Below are 17,540 nucleotides of genomic sequence, written 5' to 3' on the forward strand. Positions count from 1 at the left end.
GCACCAGGTGCTGTGTGGTTCAGCCAGCAGCCGGCTAACGGGGTGCCTCTGCTCTGAGCCTGCCCCCCACGTGCCTTTGGTGACATGGAGAAATGAAGAGCTGCTGGTGAGCTGCACAGAGCATCAGATTTCCCCTTCTATTGTGGCTGTAGGAACTCAGCGCTGTTTGCTTAAAAATACCTTCAAGTGTTCAACTGGAAGACAAACAGCAAAAGCAAGGAAATTCTGGTTTTCATTATGCCTCTGCCTCATCTGCTATTGGAGTTACTGTTGGGAATGGCTCTGATTTCAGTTGCTTTAATCCCTCTCATGTTCCACAGCAGCTCAACAGGAACACGTACCTCTGCTCTGAGCCACGTCTCTCCCATCCATCATCCCAGCATGCCCATAGGCTCTCCGGCACCCGTGGCTTATTTGTGTCAGAAATTGCCCTTCAGAATATTCCTGTGCCCATGCATGTGTATCCTCACATTTGTAAGAAGTAACAAGTGATGTTTAAGTCCAGTCTTTCATTTTGAAAACATCAGAACAAAATACCGATTTGCCTGAAAATGTCCTGCTTTCAAATTCTGATAATGAGCTCTTTGGAAAATGATCTCAATACTTACCTGTGTTTTTGGAGTTGCTGCTTTGTTGTGCATTCAGAAGTACTGCAGGTGTTAAACGTTGGCTTCACTTTCTGTGAATTTGGTTTTTTTTTTTGTTGTTGTTGTTGTTGTTTTTTTTAGTTTGGAGTGTGAATGCGTGCTCAATACTCACATTTGTTTCCATTTATACAACTTACAATTCAGTAATAAACAACAGATGGGAGAACAATATCCCAAAGAGCAATGTCCAAATTGCCTTGTATTAAACATCACGGGAGTGCCATCTCCTTTTATTAAAACAGGCCCAAATCCTTTCTATAGGCAGCAGTAAAAAGTAGAGTTGATGACAAGTGCTGCTGCCCTTCTCAAGAGGTGTGTGGAGGCACACGTGGGCCTTGTTTGGGCAGGAAAAATGCATCAGGAAGGAGTGAGCCAGTTTGTTCTTGCTTCCCTTTATTGATTTTCTTTTTCCTATTTTTTCCTCCTGCAGGGTTGCTTGTCCTGAAGCACCGATTTGCACCCCGTGCTGCTGCCCCTGCTCACCTCTTTGCCACAAACACGTGCTGAGCTCTGGCATGCAGGGGATTTGTTCTCACCTTTGGGCAATGAAGCCCTATGTGACTTCTGCTGCTAGTAAGTCTTCGTCCCCTGCAGCGGAGGACAACAGCCGCGGCTGCTTTATTTACCGAGAGAAGATCAGAAGGCAATTTGCGCTGTGAGAAGCACCGTGGCGGCGGCAGCCCTGGCGCTCGGTGGGAGGAGCCGCCCCGTGCTTCCAGCTGCCCGGAGGCCCGGCGTGCGGCGGGGCTGTTTGAGGACTAAAATCTCGGCATCTGGGTGGGATGGCTGCACAAGACACGGACATCTCCTGCGTGAGCTGTTGCCGCCAGCAGCTGCACGTCTGCCCGCGGCGTTGGGTTGTTTGGGCTGCTTTCACCTTTGCATCCTGGAGCAGGTTCGTAAGGAGCTCCCACCTGTCTGTGCGTTGGACGAGGGCTCACTCAGTGCAGAGCTGCTGCCTTCGTGTTCACTGCGCTCTCATGACGTTCATTGCTGAGTGGAGCTCAGTCAGATTAGGGAAAGACAGCAGAGGAAAGCTTTGCATTTTTACAACGATTCCTTGATTCGTCCTGCGCAAGGCGGCGCGGGCAGTCCGTACGTTCATTCCCTGTATCTCGGGAGGATGCCCGGGGCTCACACGGGTGTTTCTCGCCACGCTTCGGAGCTCTCGGGCTGCGGCGGGCAGAAATCTTTTTGCAGTGCCACGCTGCCTCCCGGCGGCCTTGAAGTTTCCTACAACGCTGCCTCGGGGCGGAGCGGCGCTTCGGAGCGCTGTGGCCGCACCCTGCAGCGGGCCGCCCTGCCGGCCCCGGGCTGCGCAACGCCGCCGGGTCTGCGGGAGCGGACGAGGCAATAGGAGGACGCCTTTGTAGGTTAATACTTCACCAAACTTACTTCTTTTTTCTTCCTCTCCCACTGATACAGACTGTGCCGACAGCAGCGCGTGCGCGAGAGGATTACGCCGCAGCTTTGATCGTTTGTCTAGCGGTGTACTCTGGACTGCATTGCTGCTGAGGCTCAAGTCACCGTCTAGTTATTTCTCTCTGATGTTACACTGCCTTGTGAATACCGTTCTGCTTTGGAGAGTTCTGTTTAGCGTTGTTTATTCCTCAAACAGGCTGCTTTGGAGCAGAAGTCCCACCTGGGTGATTTTCTCACAGGCTTTGGCAGCAGGGATGCTGCCCCCCCAGCGTTCACATGTGTTTCTCCTGCACTGTGTCCCCACGTGGAGGGCCCTGTGCTGCCTCAGCCGCTCTGTCCCATTACAAGGGCTCTGCTGACATGGGTGCGATGTAGGTGATTCAGTGCTGACATTGATGCTTCAAGATTGCCTTAGGTAAGCAGTGAGTACAGTGCTGTTCTTTTCAGTGCTGTAAGGTGGGGCTGATCGCTGCTGCGGTTTGCTGGAGAGCTGCTTGTGAGAGATGAGGGCATCTAAAGGCTTGGCGCTGTGAGCACTGGTATAAGCCAGAGGTGAACTGGGATAAGGGCAGCACAAGGTGCCTCTGCCCTGAGCATGCATCCTGCCTGAGCTGTGGGAAGCTGCATGGGAGGCGTGTTCCTGAAACGTGACAGAACACTAAGAGCAGTTCTGTGGTGGCTCTGGGTCTGACCGTATCTTTTCTCATGTTATTTGCCAATTCTTGGGCAGGGAGCCCCCTCTCCTGAGGCTCATGCTGCTCCTGGTGAGGCATATGATGGGGATGGGGCTTTCTCCCCCTGCTTTCTGCCCCACAGGATGAGTCTCCATCCTCAATTGCCTGAATCATGACCTGTTTTATTTCTTGCTTCATTCTGTGCAGAAGTGGCTGTCTCTGGAGATGGACAGAAGAAGAGCAGCAATTAAATCCAGGCTTTCAAATATTAACCAGAAGCCTAACTGCTTGCTGGGCCAGCTGCTATTGCACAATGGATTTGGTGTGTTAGTACACAATAGTGGGTGTGCTTCTATCGGTGCAGGGAGTGGAGTTTGAAAATGACAGTGCACATATGCAGCTTTTATCTGATGTTTGGTTCTGCTGCAAGTTGGGATCTGTTTGAACGCATACAGATCCTGATAGCTCCTGAATGTTCAGAGCTCCTCTGCGTTTCTGTTTGTCACTTTGCAGTAGGTTCCCAGGCCACATCCTGTTCCTTGTATTTTAACTGCCTCTCTCCCCTTCAGCCCTCCTGCTGGTTCTCATTGCAAATGCCAAAAAGCGGGCAACTGCAGCGTACAATGTGCAGTGGGGAGCTGAAGTGCTGACTGTGTGCTCCAAGTGCCTGAACGACGTGGCAGGGTAACCTCTGTGCAGAGTGATCAGAGAAGAGTTCACCCCCTGGGCGGGATCCAAGCACAACATGGGATTAACTTTGCCCTATCTGTTTTGCTAGCTGCTAAAAGTCGGCGAGAGCACTTACGTGATCGGTCCTGAGCAAAACACTGGTGGCAAACATGGGAGCAAAACTGCTCTACCTCTGCGTCGCCTTCATCCTCGTGGCGTATTACATCTACAGCCCCATCCCTGAGAATATTGGGCAGCCCTGGAAGCTGATGCTGATTTCGGCGGTGTTGAGGACGGTTGGGCACATGGTGAGTTTGGTGCTGTGATGGTGTGGGCCTGGGTGGGTGTAGTGTTGTGGGGAGGGGGAGTAGTGGTGCTCTGTGGTGATATATGGCAATATTCGTGTGTGATGCTTACAGGCAATACATGGCACCTTAGTGAAGGGCAGTAGTATCTGGAATTGAGTGCTGAACTTAGTGCCACCGTAACTGTACAGAAACTGATAGAAAAGGTTTAATTGTGCTGTCATGGAAAAACGTAAGATTAATACAAAGTGTGATGTGTAGTGTGAATGTGGATAAGTGCAAACAGGTTCGTTTTGCTCTTTGATCCTTTGCAGCTGAAGCTCTGCTCCTCAAACTTTTCCTGGCTCACAGAGCCCCTGTACTGAGCAGCATTACATGGCATGCCAGCGAGAGGAAAACTGCACTGCTGAAGTGCTGTTACCTCTGTGGTTTTGTGGAAGTCTGCTGACAGCACAGGCCTAAAACAAACCGTGCTGGCTGTAGGGATAACAGTGGTATGGTGTGAAGAACTCAAACCATGTTTTCATACTGAACTACCTGCAATCTTGCCTACCGAAAAGTGCTACCTGGCTGAGAAGCACAGAGCTGTAAACTGCAGTCTGGGGAGGAAGTGGCATTGCAGCCTGTCCATGTTTATACAGCAAGAAGGACTGTGCTGTCAGTCAGCGTGTTGTTCCACACTAGTTTTAACATGCCATGTTCTCAGCTTCTGCCTTGTTTCTGTCATGTAATGCTGCTATTTCATCTGAGTAACTCTTGAGGCCATGCAGCACACAGAGATAGGTGCTGCAGTTCCCACCTGTAATGCATGTAGCAGTTGGTGCTGGTCTGAACCTGGCTGTGCTCAGCACCCAGCATGGCTGCAGACAGGTGAGCTCGGTTTGAAAACAAGGTCAGAGATGAAAGGCCTGGGGAGGAGGGGAGCTGCGTGTTGAGGGCATCTTTCTGCTTGCCTACAGCTGCCATAGAAACAAATAGGAGGGAGTCTTTGAGGAGCTGTGGGACAGGCTTCCAGTTCTGTTTGGCCAGTGTTTGTGAGCAGCCTGCATGCTACTGGCATGGGCACTGGGTTGGGCTTGGCAGGGTGGTTGTGAGCCCACAGCTGGGCTGGAGAGTTCTGTCCTGTCCTGCTGCTGCCTCTTCCATCCCATAAGTTTCTGCACTTACCCCGTTTCTTGCTAGTACTGCAGGAATTCTTCATTACTCCCAAGGTGTGGGCTGGATTAAGCGGGTATTTGTACATAGAATGTCTGAAAGCTATTATCTCTTGTGTATGATTTTGTACCCTTTCAATATCATTTCCAAATATGAAGCTATTGGTTGCTGTAAGACTGCTCATATAGGGACAATCCGCATTTTTTTTCCTGACAGAAGCAAAAGAAACAGGGAAAAATCCATGCTCAATGCATTTAACACATCAGTTCTGTTGGTAATGAAACGTGTTGGTGATGGGAACCCCTCTGAGCCAGCAGTGTTCTGCCCCGTGAGTTCAGCAGCAGCTTTGGAGCCTTGTGCAGCATCAGGCAGCTTTGTGGAGGTGTGAACTCAGGGAGCCACTACAGCTGTGTGTGAAATGTCACTTCTGCTGCTCCTGGGCTCTAGGGTAAGGCTGCCGAGATGCTGGGGCTGGCGAACTACATGGATGTCATGAAGCTACCCTCGATCACCCAGTACGTGCCGCCGACCTCAGATGAGAACGTGGCTGTGACGGCCACGGAGTTGAGCGGTGTTGCCGTCCGCCTCTTCCTGCCCAAGAAGCCAACAGAGGGGCTGCGGAGGGCTGTGCTCTTCTTCCATGGCGGAGGGTTTTGCGTTGGAGATGCAGGTGAGCTCTCCTGTCTGTGCCAGAGTTTGCATTGGAGGTTTCGATGTCCCATTGGGAGTCACAGCAGAGGATCAGGGGCTGCATTCCAGCAGGACTTCGTGAGGAGCAGCATGAAGGGCTGCTCCAATGGCCAGCCCTGTGTCACGGTGTGTTATCTGCAGCTGTGGGCACGGTTAGGGGGTCTTACAGAAGGAAGCAGAACTGAGGAGTGGCTCAGTAAGGGGGAAGAAATTCCACACAGGGACAGAAAGAAACAGAAACCAAATGGGGACGTGGTGAGTGAAGGTTTGTGGAAGCTCCTCACACCTCTTGCTCTAGGGAGAGTGTGGGATAGTTGTTAATCCCTGGAGTTGATTTTATGGAGTTTTGCAATATCAGAAGTCATTTATTACTGCATCCTTTATTCTTATGGATGTGTTTCTGGGAAGGTAAGCGTGTTTCTTTGATTTTGGCTACTATTGTGCTGTCAGTGCTCATCTCATGCTTGGTATTCTTCCTTGTTGATTTCAGCATGGCTTTCTAAAATGGTTTAATTGCTGCTATACTTTTGCTATTATTATTCTGTGGGAACTATTCATGTTTTCCTCTCAAGCCCAGTCACGCTGTCCCCTACAGCAAGTCCTTTGCTTAGCTTTGCTCAGTTTCAGAGCTTTACATCAAAGGTCGCAAACGATTGTTGTTGGCCATCACCCAGCCTGGCATCAAAGTCCTGTAGATGTGGCTGAAGTTCTCCCCAACCAACCCATAGCTCAGCTCACTGGTCGGCTGCTTGTTTCGGAGGAGGGTGAGCCAAGCTCTTTTTCTCAGGCAATCTCTTTCATTTCAGTGTGAATGCATGTGTGATGCTGAGAGCTTGAGCTGACCTTGCTGTGCTTCTTGCTTCCATTTCTCTCTGCCATGACAGCTGAGCCTCCTGGATGTTGCTTAGAAAGTACTGTAATTTTTTACTGTGCTTAATTCTATTTGATATTTCAAGTGATGGCTGGATCTCTTGCCCAGGTTGTGCTTTGAGTTAACCCTATGGGCACACAGCCTGATGGTGCTGCTGCAGTCACCTGAAAGCTTCTGCCATGAGGAACATGCAGCTGTAGATTAATTTGTTCTCAAATGTGTATTGAAATGGATTTTCAGTGACTCCTTTCATTTCAGGCATGAAACACTATGACTTTCTGGCAAGAAGGACTTCAAACCAATTAAACGCTGTTGTGGTATCAGTCAAGTAAGAGGTTTTCCTTCTAGACTAATGAGCATTTGAAATAAATGAGAGGATTTCAGTTCAATTTATTTGGCTCATATGCTTCTTTCTAGTTTGAAGTGTTCATAATCAAAAGCTGCCAAGGTGCAGCGGTGGGTGCTGAGTGGTGGTTATTTCAGGCTCTGCTTTGTGGTGCTGGGTGGGCAACCCCATGTCTGAGCCTCCCGGATGGACAGTCCTGCTACTGCTGCAGGCACAGAGAATCTGTAGAAGCAGAAAGGCAGATTGCTGATGTTCTTAGTAGATACGGTATTTTAAGGAGTAAACTGTGGGATAAGAACATCTTGGGCATTCTAGATAGAGAAAACGCAACACTGCGTATCTACGCATGTATTTTCATGGGAGAGAGTGAGGACGGGGCGAAAGGCGCTCCTCAGCTCTGCAGTACTGAGTAACATCGCTTTGCTCCTCTCCAACAGTTACAGGCTGGCACCCAAATACCACTTTCCAGTTCAGTTTGAAGATGTGTTTTCAGCATCCAAGTTCTTCCTGCAGAGCAGGGTGCTCTCCCAGTACGGGGTTGACCCGGCGCGGGTCTGCGTCGCAGGAGACAGCGCCGGCGGCAACCTGGCAGCGGCTGTGGCACAGAAGGTACGCGGGTGGCTTTGCAACGCAGTGCTATAGCCTGTGATTTCATGGAGGCTTAGAAAAGGCTGCAAGGAGAACAAGGCACCTGTCTGTGTGGTTGGTGCGAGCAGGCTGTCGTGCAGGAAGTCCTTCATGTTCTGATTAAGCAAGTTTGCTTCAGCCTTTTAATCAAAAGGCATCGGAACACCCTGAAGCGAATTTTTACTGTTTTAGGGAAGGTGTTAGAAAAGGAAATTTCATCAATTTGACTCCAGTCGTTCTCAATGACAGCAAAATAAAAGCAACAAGACTAATTTTTAGCACCCTTTGATCAATCTTGAAGTGCCTCTTGTGCTTACTGCAGGTTATTTAATTAAGTCAGTAGGAAGTTATCTCTGGGAAGCTGGTCAGGTTGTGCTCGGCTGGGAAGGTTGTGGATGCACCACAGACACTGAGGAGTGTGAGGAAGAAGTAGTTAGTTCTTTACTTTTAAGGTTTCCAGTTGGTGTGAGGAAACCAACACTTTTTGACTGACTTTGCACTTATTTCCTTTATCTACAGCTGCTGGAGGACTCTGAAGTCACAAACAAGCCGAAGGCCCAGGCTTTGATTTATCCAGCTCTTCAAACTCTTGATATGAATCTGCCATCTTACGAACAAAATGCAAACATGCCCATTCTGTCCAAGTCGCTCATGATCAGGTTCTGGAGCGAATACTTTACTTCCGATCCATCTCTCAGGGAAGCGATGACCGCCAACCGCTACATCCCGGCCCAATGGGGCCACTTGTTTCAGTTCGTGAACTGGAGCACCTTGCTGCCCGACAGGCTGAAGAAGGACCACGTTTACACCGGCCCGGTGTTTGGGAGCCCCGCGCTGACAGAGAAGTACCCGGGGTTGCTGGACCCGCGGGCAGCCCCACTGCTGGCAGCAGAGGCACAGCTGCGGGGGCTGCCCCCCACCTACATCCTCACCTGCCAGCACGATGTGCTGCGGGATGACGGATTCATGTATGCCACGCGCCTCAGGGCGGTGGGTGTTCCTGTCACACACGAGCACGCTGAGGACGGCTTCCACGGGGCGCTGGCGTTTGTCACCAGCCCGATGGACATGGCCGTGGGGCACAGGCTGATGAGCAGCTACTTGCAGTGGCTGGAGGAGCATCTGTAGCCACAGAGGGGTGCTGCAACACATCTGGCTCTTGGCTGGGTGCAGCTGAGCTGGGTGCGGGAGAATGGGGTCTGTTTGCTTTGGGTGTGGTTGCTGTATTCTGTGCTGCCTTGAGGTGTCTGCATAGCATTTCTTGTCATCTCCATCAGGAAAACGAGCTTGATCCAACATGTGCTTTTTTGGTGCTGCCTTCTGAGCTTAGGACCCAGCACTGCCTGGGGACCCCTTTCCTGGCTGACCCCCATCAGGCTGTGCCTGGTCCCCACTGTGCAGCTGCCTGAGCTTGGTGGGCAGTGCTCCCATTGCAGCCTGCCTGGCAAAGCGTAGGGCCCAGCTGGGCAACTTTTAATCCCTTCCCACTGCTGTGTCACAGCAATGGGCTTGTGTCAGCATGTGCCATCACCATTTCACACAGCTGCTGCTTCTGTCTGCTCACCCCTACCCCTTGTGCCAGGTGCTCCACAAGCAGCAGAGGAGCAGTGGGCAGACCCAGCGTGAGTGGCAGCAGTGGAATCTGCCCACTGCATCCCTGCTGCCAGCCCTGCAGCACAGCTCCAGGTGAGCACCACAAGACCGAAGGGGATGGCTGCGAGACGATGCAAATACTAAAAATCTGCACCCATCTTACTCAGTAATTGCCTCCATTAGGCTCTGTAATAGAAGGAAGTAGTGTGACTGAACAGCTCTGGGTGCCCATCAGATAAGGGAAGGGTGCAAAGGTCCTGCCCTTAGAGCAACACTGCTCTGCAATTATGTTCTGCTTACTAAATAAGTGTCATGTTCTTGTTATCCCTATCACTGTTACGCAGTTTTTAAGAATAAAATTAGGCAACATTATAGGTTTGAAGAAGACAGAGTTCAGCACAGTTCTGAATGAATATTCTATGTAGAGGTGCTCTCTGTTTTAAATACGAGTCCCTGAACTTGAGTGGTGAGCACACACGTTGGTGGGCTGTTGGTCTGAAGGTGGTTGCAAAACACCACCAACGAACATGCAGCATCCTGTTTCTTTTGCACAAAAGCTACTGCACAAGTGCTGTTTTTTCCATGTGTGTATGCAGGCGTTTAGATGGAATTATGTCAGGGTTGCTGTATTTTTGTCTTATGTTGAATACAAAAAACTTTTCTGATTCTAATGCAGTGTTATTCTTTTCCAATAAACGGAATACATGGGTGACAGAAAGGACAAGTGAACTTCATTACACACAGTAACTGCCACAGAGAATCAGGGCTAAATTCAGGGTCATGAGAAATGTGCTGAGAAGGGATGAGTCTGTGCAGTACCCCTGGCACATTAAACTGAGATAAATGTTTGAAAGCATTAAGGTTGTATTGTGAATATGTTAACTGCTTAACAATTTCAGAACGTCATTTTCTTTGAGACGTTTGTGCCTTCCTCCACGCTCACTGAACTGGGGAATGAAGCCAGGCAAAATGAACGGTGGTTCTTGAGGTGCTGGGAGCTGGCAGTGTCCATGCTGCGCCGTGGGAGGAGTGCTTGCCTCTCCAGGGAAATAGCTTTTGCACATAGATCCAACCTTCCTGGATGGGCAGGTGGGAAAGAGGGGTTGTGCAGCTCGGGGCATGGAGGATGGCTGTGTCGGAGTTTCTGAAGCGTGCATTGTTAAGATCTATTCCTGCAGGGAACAAAGTCAAATGGAGCGGCTGAAACAATTTCACAACTCCCCTTTTTTTCGCACCCTGGACATAATTGGTGCAATTCCAAATAACAGGTGGCAAAGTACTCGGGGGGCTGTTGTACATGACGGGCATTATCAAAACCTGTTATGCAAACGGCATTCCACAGGCAGTCATAACACTTCAGGCTTGTTCTTGTGCTCCTCTCATAAAAGCAGAATTGCACATAGGGAAACGTGGGAGTGGAGGGATTTGGGTTTTATCTGCACTTCTGTTCAGTTGAGCCCGGGGATCAGGGCAGAGAAGGAATGAGTCACATTTATCCTGGGACACAGGTAAACCTGGTGCTGAAAAAGGAAAGGTAAACGTGTGTTGTTCAATCCTTTCTTTGCAGCAAAGGTAGGAGCAGGTGGGGCTGCTGTGCCTTGCAGCAACGGGTGCTCTGTGCGTGTGCTGCTGTGTGTGCTGTGCCCAGCTGCTCTCTGCCGTCCCTCTGCTCTCTCTTAAGAGCCCTGTGCCCACTGATCCTTCTCCTGGAATTTGTTACCTGAGGGCCCTGCTCTACGCTCCCACAGTGCATCTGGGGGGGGGGGGCAACCCCCCTGCTTTGGGGGCTCTGCTCGCAGCCAACCCCAGTGACTGAGCCAAATGCAAATGTGTCACAATGAGCCCTCCAATATGCATGACTCATGTGATAGGCCTCAATACCTCAATATAATATACACCAATTAAAGGTCCTTAATGACAACAAATGTGCCTGACTGTCTTCCTCAAAGCCTTCAGGATGCTGGAGAACCCCAGGAATTTAAAAGTACAGCCTTGACTAATGACTGAGCCTGCTCCAGCCAAAGGCACATCAGGCTTTGAAGATTTGCTTTGAATTGATGGGGAGCAGTACGGTGAAGCTTTTGGAAGCAACGCTCCAGCATCTTGCCTGCAGGACAGCCCACGCCTGCATGCATCTGCACACATCCATCTGCACAGCTGAGCTCGCTGGGGCAGGTTGCTGTTTGAATTGCTGGTGGTGGCACTGGGTTGCTTCTCTATGACATGGTTTGTATTGAGGCTGCTGACTGGGAGACCAGCTGGCCTGAAAAAAAAAAGTCTGACCTCTGCCATGTATCAGCCTGCTCAGTTCAATGCATTTTTCCCAAGAGGAAAGGAGAAGCTTACCAGTTGCCCAGATACCCCATGATTACGAGCCTTGTGGCAGTGCTGTGTCACTGAATTTCCTCACTGCCTATGTTGGAAGCTTTGTCAGAGAAATGTGGGTCTGTTTGAGCGCAATGGAAGAATGTCCTTACACACCTGGCACTCTGCCCCTCTGATGCTGTTTCCAGGTGCTAGAGATGCTGGTGATATTTTCCTGGGATACTTTCTTGGTTATTTCATGCAATGTTTTCTTAACAAAGTAAGAATATCCCACAACTTACAGCAGAGCACGGAATGAAGAGGCTTGTGGCTGTGTTTCGTAAGGACTAGAATGATGGAAAAGAGCATCAGAGACTTGTGACATCAGTTTCTAAATAAATGAACCATCCAAGTCTTAGTCACTGTGGGTGCCCCCTCTCTGGAGGCATTCAAGAGCAGGCTGGGCAGGGCTGTGAGCAACCTGCTCTACTGGAAGGTGTCCCTGAACTGGATGATCTCTAAGATCCCTTTCAGTACAAATCATTCTGTGACCTCACACAGAAGGTGGATGTGTGGATACTTCGAGGAAAAAAGAGCACTTTTGTCCTATCATTTCCCAATGTGTTTAGAGACTGCAGATCTCTTCAGGTGGTGGCCAAGCACAGGGGGAGGCATTCAGCAGTGCCTTTAGGGGCTGCAGTGGCACTGCAGGTGAAGGCATTCTATGCATTCCAAATGTATTCATTTTTTCTGATGCTTTTTTTTTTTTTTTTTATTTAACAGAACTTGTCCTCGATGTTCTGAAGAGCTCTAAACCTCTTGTGGCCAATATATCAGCAGAGTTGGAGACGGATCCAGAAAGTAGTAGGTAAGGTTGCAGCTGGACTTGATCTTTAAGGCCTTTTCCAACCTGAGAAATTCTATGATTCTATGGGAAAAGCTCTGTCAAGTGTGTTGCTCCCCACTTCCTCCTTTCCTCTAAGCTGTCAATATTCTATACGTATTCATATTTTCCATAGGCTGAAAAAGCAATGGCCTTCTCCTGTCATCAAAATCTATGAGATCTGCTCCAGCGAGCAGCTGGGTGGGCACGTCTGCCTGCTGGATTACTACTGCAGGGGTCTCATGTTGGCTGCTCCCTCACGGTCAGCTTCTGTGGCAAACCTCCACTCATCCCACAGCGCCTCATCTGCTGCAGGCTGCCTCTATTGGCCACGAGCGATGACTGGTGAGTCGTCACTGATGGGTTGACCATCATGTGACAGGCTTCTTTGCTGCCCCTTCCATTCTCTTTTGAATTTTTTATGGCCCATATCATGATAGTGATGCAAAGAGGAAGATGTTGCTCCGGTGTTGGCAGCTGTCTCCCGACAGCTGGAGCCGGCACTCTGGGTATGGAGTGGATGTGGAGCATTGCTGCAGGCTGTGTGAGCGGGCATGTGGCACTGCTGCACAGCTCAGGGCTGTTAGTGCTGCCTGCGGCAGAGCCCCTGAGCTCCTCCATGAGCTGGTGTAGCAGATAAGCAGGCCTGGAAGAGGAATTCTGAGCGAAATGGAACCCCTATGCACTTTGTAGCTGGCTCCATCCATCCCATCCCACTTGTTGGTGGTGCTGGCTGCACAACAGCACTGTGAATTCGGCAGGTGCTGCTTGTGCTGAAGCCATTCTGGCTGTGTCACTGTGCTGTACTCAGGGCAGCCCACAGCACAGGGGGGAGCTTCTCCTCTGCCTCTTGCTGGTCCTGTACAAACTTGGGGCATCTTCCTGGTGCTGTGCAGCCACACAGATCGCGCCTCCGCATGACTCATCAACGTCTGCATCACATGCAAACGAGGATAAAGCATCCGCGGTGCGCTGAGCTCTGGCAATCGGAGAAGTTCCACTGAGGGATGGTTGGTGTGAACTCATCGAGGGAGCAGCCCCAGCATGGTAAGCTGCACGCTGTGCCCCTGCATGGGGAGCTGTGTGCAGAGCTGTGCGTTGTGCCCCTTCCTGCTCCACGAAGAGCTCCTGCATGGCCTCATCCACTGCAAGCCAGCAGCCCCTCTGCTTCTGCTGCTTGTATCAACGTGTCTGCTAATGCAGAAGCTTGCTAGTTGTTATTTGTACTTGAAGTGCTGGTGGCAGTGTGGTCACTTCTGCAGCTGCTCTGCAGGACCCCAGCAGGCAGGGCCCGGGTGTGCCTGGTGCTGCTCTGGCCCCAACAGCTCCAGGTCCCAAGGGCTCTAAGGAGCTCTGGGGCACAGAGGGTTAGGGAAGAGTGGGTACTGCTGTGTGTGGCTGTGGGGAGCTATGTGTGCTGTGCCTGTTCTGTCTCATCAGCTGCCTGCAGAGCATAGCGTGTCACTTTGCTCCAAGGTCCCCATTCTCAGACTAACGTGCTTCAGGCACCAGAGCAGCTCCGAGAAGTTGTGGTGTCTGCAAATCTTTATCCAGCCTGTTGCAGACTTTGTGGCAGTCACATTGATGTCCTTTCAGAGCTGAACCTTAACTTGATATCAGTTGTAACCCACATTTTACTTTCCTAACACTCAATCTTCCCCTGCACTCTGACCACTTTGTTCTCACTGGTGCTCAGTGCCCCTGGGGATTCTCAGCAGCAGGTGGATGTTTCCCTGAGGAAGAGGGCTGAGTGCCTGTGCCTCTGCTTGATTTCTTTGAAACAAAAGCATTTGCTTATCCATACCCTCAGGACAAAAGCAAGGTTTATCCTCAAGCAACCTCCTGTGAGGTGCAGCTCCCCAGGAGTTCTCGCTCCTCACCACCACGCTGCAGAGCCCCGGGGCAGCCCTGTGCTCCCGTAGGAGCGGGGGGATGTGCTCCACCTGTACCACTTCTGTGCCATCCTGCTGCTGGGGTGCCGGCAGAAACTTGAACACGTCACGAATGGCTCCGTCCATTCAGTAAGCGCAGTCTGGTAAGTTCTTAAAGAATTCTGAGAAATGCCGTCAGTGCAGCCGTGCTGCTGAGCTCATCCTCCTGGAAAGGGAGCGATGCTGTGCTGAGAGGGCAGCGCGGGCGGAAGTTGTGTAAGGGAGCTGAGGGCTGCGAGCAGCCGCTGCCTGCGGGGTGTCAGCGCCCGGCTGCACTGCAGGGCCCTCCTGGCTGCGTGCTCTCCTGGGTGTTTGCTCCTCGCTGACCCTGCCAGCAGCTGAGAGCGGAAACCTTGTGCAAATAAGGTGTGATCTTCGTGCACCTACTTGCTACCTGGGCTGGAAGGAAGCAGTGTGCCGTATTGATCTATTACAGCAACAGTACTACCACAGCAATATGATGGATTGTGCTGACTTGCTTTTTTCATTCTGCCTTTGCAGGCTGTGAATGGGACGGATGCCTGTCAGGATGTGGGAGAAGCCCTGCAGAAGGTTTACCTTTCCACCATGTATAGCCTGGAGTTCGCTTTGGGTGCCATTGGGAACAGCGTTGTTGTGCTTGGTTATATCTTCTGCCTAAAGGAGTGGAAAAATGGCAATATTTACCTGTTCAACTTGTCACTGTCAGATTTGCTGTTCCTGTGCACTTTACCGGTCCTGGTGAGCAGCTACTCCCGAGGCCGATGGATAAGTTCGAGCATCCTGTGCTACAGCAACAGGTTCCTGCTGCACGTCAACCTGTACACCAGCATCCTCTTCCTTACCGTCATTAGCATTGACCGGTACATGCTCATGAGATACCCTTTCAGAGATCATGCACTGCAGAAGAGGAAGACAGCCTTCATTGTGTGCATTGCTGTTTGGGTCCTGGTGATACTGGAGCTGTTGCCGTTGACCTTCTTCCTGGAGACAGTGTCACCAGCCAATAACTTCACGTGCCTCGACTACGCGAGTTCTGGGGACCCAGAGAAAAGCCTCATCTACAGTCTGTTCCTGACGCTCTTTGGGTTCCTTATCCCCCTTGCCATAATGTGCTTCTTCTATGTGAAGATGCTGCTCTTTCTGAAGACCTGGAAGGAGAGGAGCAGCTCTGTCCTGGCTCTTGAGAGGCCGCTCACCCTGGTGGTGCTGGCTGTCACCACCTTCTCGCTGCTCTTCACCCCATACCATGTGATGCGCAATGTCCGCCTCGCCTCCCGCATCCCAGCCCTCAACATGTCCATGTGCACCCAGAGCACCATCAACACTGCCTACATCATCACCCGGCCCATCGCCTTCCTCAACAGTGCCATCAACCCCGTGTTCTACTTCCTCATGGGGGACAACTTCCGAGAGATGCTGATGGTAAAAGTTGTGCAGGTTTTGGGCAGGCTGAAAAGCACGGACAAATGAACTGCTGGGGAGAGCTCTGGCAATGGAACTAGGGGAAAGCTGTGTGGGAGAACATCGGCAGCATGCACTGCTTTATTCTTTAGATAGCTTTGTTCAGGCAGCAGAACATACAGGAGCTGAGTTTGTCACTGAAAGTGCCTATTGCCAATTTGTTTCCAGCAGGACAGAGGCAGGTCAACTGGCAGCGGGCAGCCCGACTCCAAACCCAGCATAGGGTCTGCTGTGCTCTGTTGAGATTGCAAATAAAATATCATTGTGACATTTCTCAGCAGGAACTTTTGTTGTCAAACGTCTTTTGTGATCAGTGATCTGCTAGTTGGTGCCAGGCCAGATCCGAGCCCGAGGGAAACATGCTGGAGCTGGGTGCTGCAGGCTCCATGCAGAGCTGCCTTTGCATACGTGACTTCCTGGCCTGAACTACAGCTCCTGGGGGTTTTCGTTTTGGCATGAATAGCTGCGCCCATTTACATCTCCCGCCTGTTTGGGCTGGCACCAAGGATGTGCACCAAAGGAGGTATGCAAAAAGGTGGACAGACTCAGCTGGCAGCAAGGCTGGGAAGGTGGCTGCTTCCCCTGTGACCGAGGCCAGGAGGAGGGAGCAGGGCTGGGCGGTGGGCCAGGCAGGCCTTGCATGAGCTGCACTGTGTGCAGGCAGCTTTCTTTGTGCCATCTGACCTGGCTGCAGAACACCAGTGATGCACTGAGGAAGTTTTCAAGTAAAAACAAAAATGATGCATTTCCTTATTCCTGCTGCTTCTTGTCAAATCTAACTTCAAGATGCAAGTAGAGGTTTGCTTTACTTCAGGAGATTATTTCTGAGAGCAGAACGTGTAGTTACGGGCCTCCTGGCCCTTGTGCTCACAGCACTGGAAGAGAAGAAGAGCAACAAGGAGCTGGCTCTGCCTGATCAGCCCCTGGAAACCACCACAGAGGGGAGGCATAAGGCAGCAGCTCTGCTCTGCAGCTCCCACAGAGCCGCAGGAACGGGGCGAGGTGCTGGCCAGGAGCATGGAGGCCACGATAGGCTCAGAGGTAAAAACCATGGAGAGGATCTGGGTGCTGTGCTGCTGCTGTGCTGCAGAACGGACAGCCCTGTGCCTCTTGGTGAGGGGAGCAGCACAGGGAAAGCAAAGCACCAAATCCCAACTCCCTGCACCAGCCTGAGCCAGGCGGTCCCTTTGGCAGCGGTGTGGCCCTGCTGCTCTGATGCGACTGAGGCCAATAGGCAGCTTTAGCTTCCAAGCGTTTGAGTATTTAAACCGTGTTCCACTGTTGCTCTCTTTCCAGATAACTCAGAGCTGTGCGCACTTGCAGCTGTTGCCTGCCCTAAGCAGTAAGAGCCATGCAGCAGAGCTGGACGCAGCAGGGCAGGGGGCACTCTTGAGGCCCTGGGCCCAGCCCAGGTCTTTGTGTTTTGTTTTGTTCCGTTTTCCTCCGCTTTGGGTGGGGACAGAACTTGGCCACAGGAGCACAGCAGCTCCGCGGTGAGTCAGGCTGAAAGCAGTCCAAGCACGTCTCAATGGCGGTCAGCAGCCTAAAAATAAATGTTCCTTGCAGAGAGCAGCATGGGTGCCAATAAGGAGCCCTGTGCAGCGCAGTGCAGGGACGGGAGCAGCACTCTGCTCTATGCCCGTCTGTCCGGCGCAGCAGAGCCGGGGCAGTGAGTGTGGAAAGTGTTGGTGAGAGTGAGGGACCCCAGCTTGGTGCACAGCTCCCGAGGCACCACCAGGGCTGCTCCTGAGAACTGTGCAGGTGCACACTGATCGCTCACAAGCAGAGCTCAGCTCCCCAGCTGCTCCTGTGCTGGGAGAAGATTTGCAGGGGGTGGCTGAGCAGTGATGGGGACATTGCAGCTGCATGGAGACGTGCTCCTGTAGGGGCATCTCACCTGTCCTTACTGGTACAATCTGGAAAATAAAATAAAATAAAATAAAATAAAATAAAATAAAATAAAATAAAATAAAATAAAAT

General features: G+C 51.2%; 2 protein-coding genes across 3 annotated transcripts; both read left to right on the top strand.

Annotated features, from left to right (window-relative positions):
* Positions 1 to 3,328: 3,328 nt before the first annotated feature.
* On the top strand, positions 3,329 to 9,717 carry AADAC (arylacetamide deacetylase). Of its 2 annotated transcripts, XM_042820762.1 has the most exons (6): positions 3,329 to 3,427; positions 3,522 to 3,720; positions 5,320 to 5,542; positions 6,692 to 6,761; positions 7,217 to 7,388; positions 7,926 to 9,717. In XM_042820762.1, the coding sequence occupies exons 2-6, from the start codon at positions 3,583 to 3,585 to the stop codon at positions 8,532 to 8,534; spliced, it is 1,212 nt and encodes a 403-aa protein (XP_042676696.1). In that variant the 5' UTR covers positions 3,329 to 3,427; positions 3,522 to 3,582; the 3' UTR covers positions 8,535 to 9,717. The 2 variants fall into 2 exon arrangements, with proteins under 2 accessions (XP_042676696.1, XP_042676697.1); XM_042820763.1 differs by lacking the exons at positions 3,329 to 3,427; positions 3,522 to 3,720; positions 5,320 to 5,542 and adding an exon at positions 5,575 to 6,326.
* Positions 9,718 to 9,805: 88 nt separating this feature from the next.
* Positions 9,806 to 15,844, top strand: SUCNR1 (succinate receptor 1). Its single transcript, XM_042820764.1, has 4 exons — positions 9,806 to 12,171; positions 12,323 to 12,531; positions 13,083 to 13,233; positions 14,619 to 15,844. The coding sequence occupies exons 3-4, from the start codon at positions 13,231 to 13,233 to the stop codon at positions 15,567 to 15,569; spliced, it is 954 nt and encodes a 317-aa protein (XP_042676698.1). The 5' UTR covers positions 9,806 to 12,171; positions 12,323 to 12,531; positions 13,083 to 13,230; the 3' UTR covers positions 15,570 to 15,844.
* The last annotated feature ends 1,696 nt before the right edge of the window (positions 15,845 to 17,540 follow it).

This window comes from Centrocercus urophasianus, unplaced genomic scaffold (genome assembly GCF_019232065.1).
Source record: "Centrocercus urophasianus isolate 14NV4802_14NV808 unplaced genomic scaffold, USGS_Curo_1.0 seq_19, whole genome shotgun sequence".
Taxonomy (NCBI): Eukaryota; Metazoa; Chordata; class Aves; order Galliformes; family Phasianidae; genus Centrocercus; species Centrocercus urophasianus.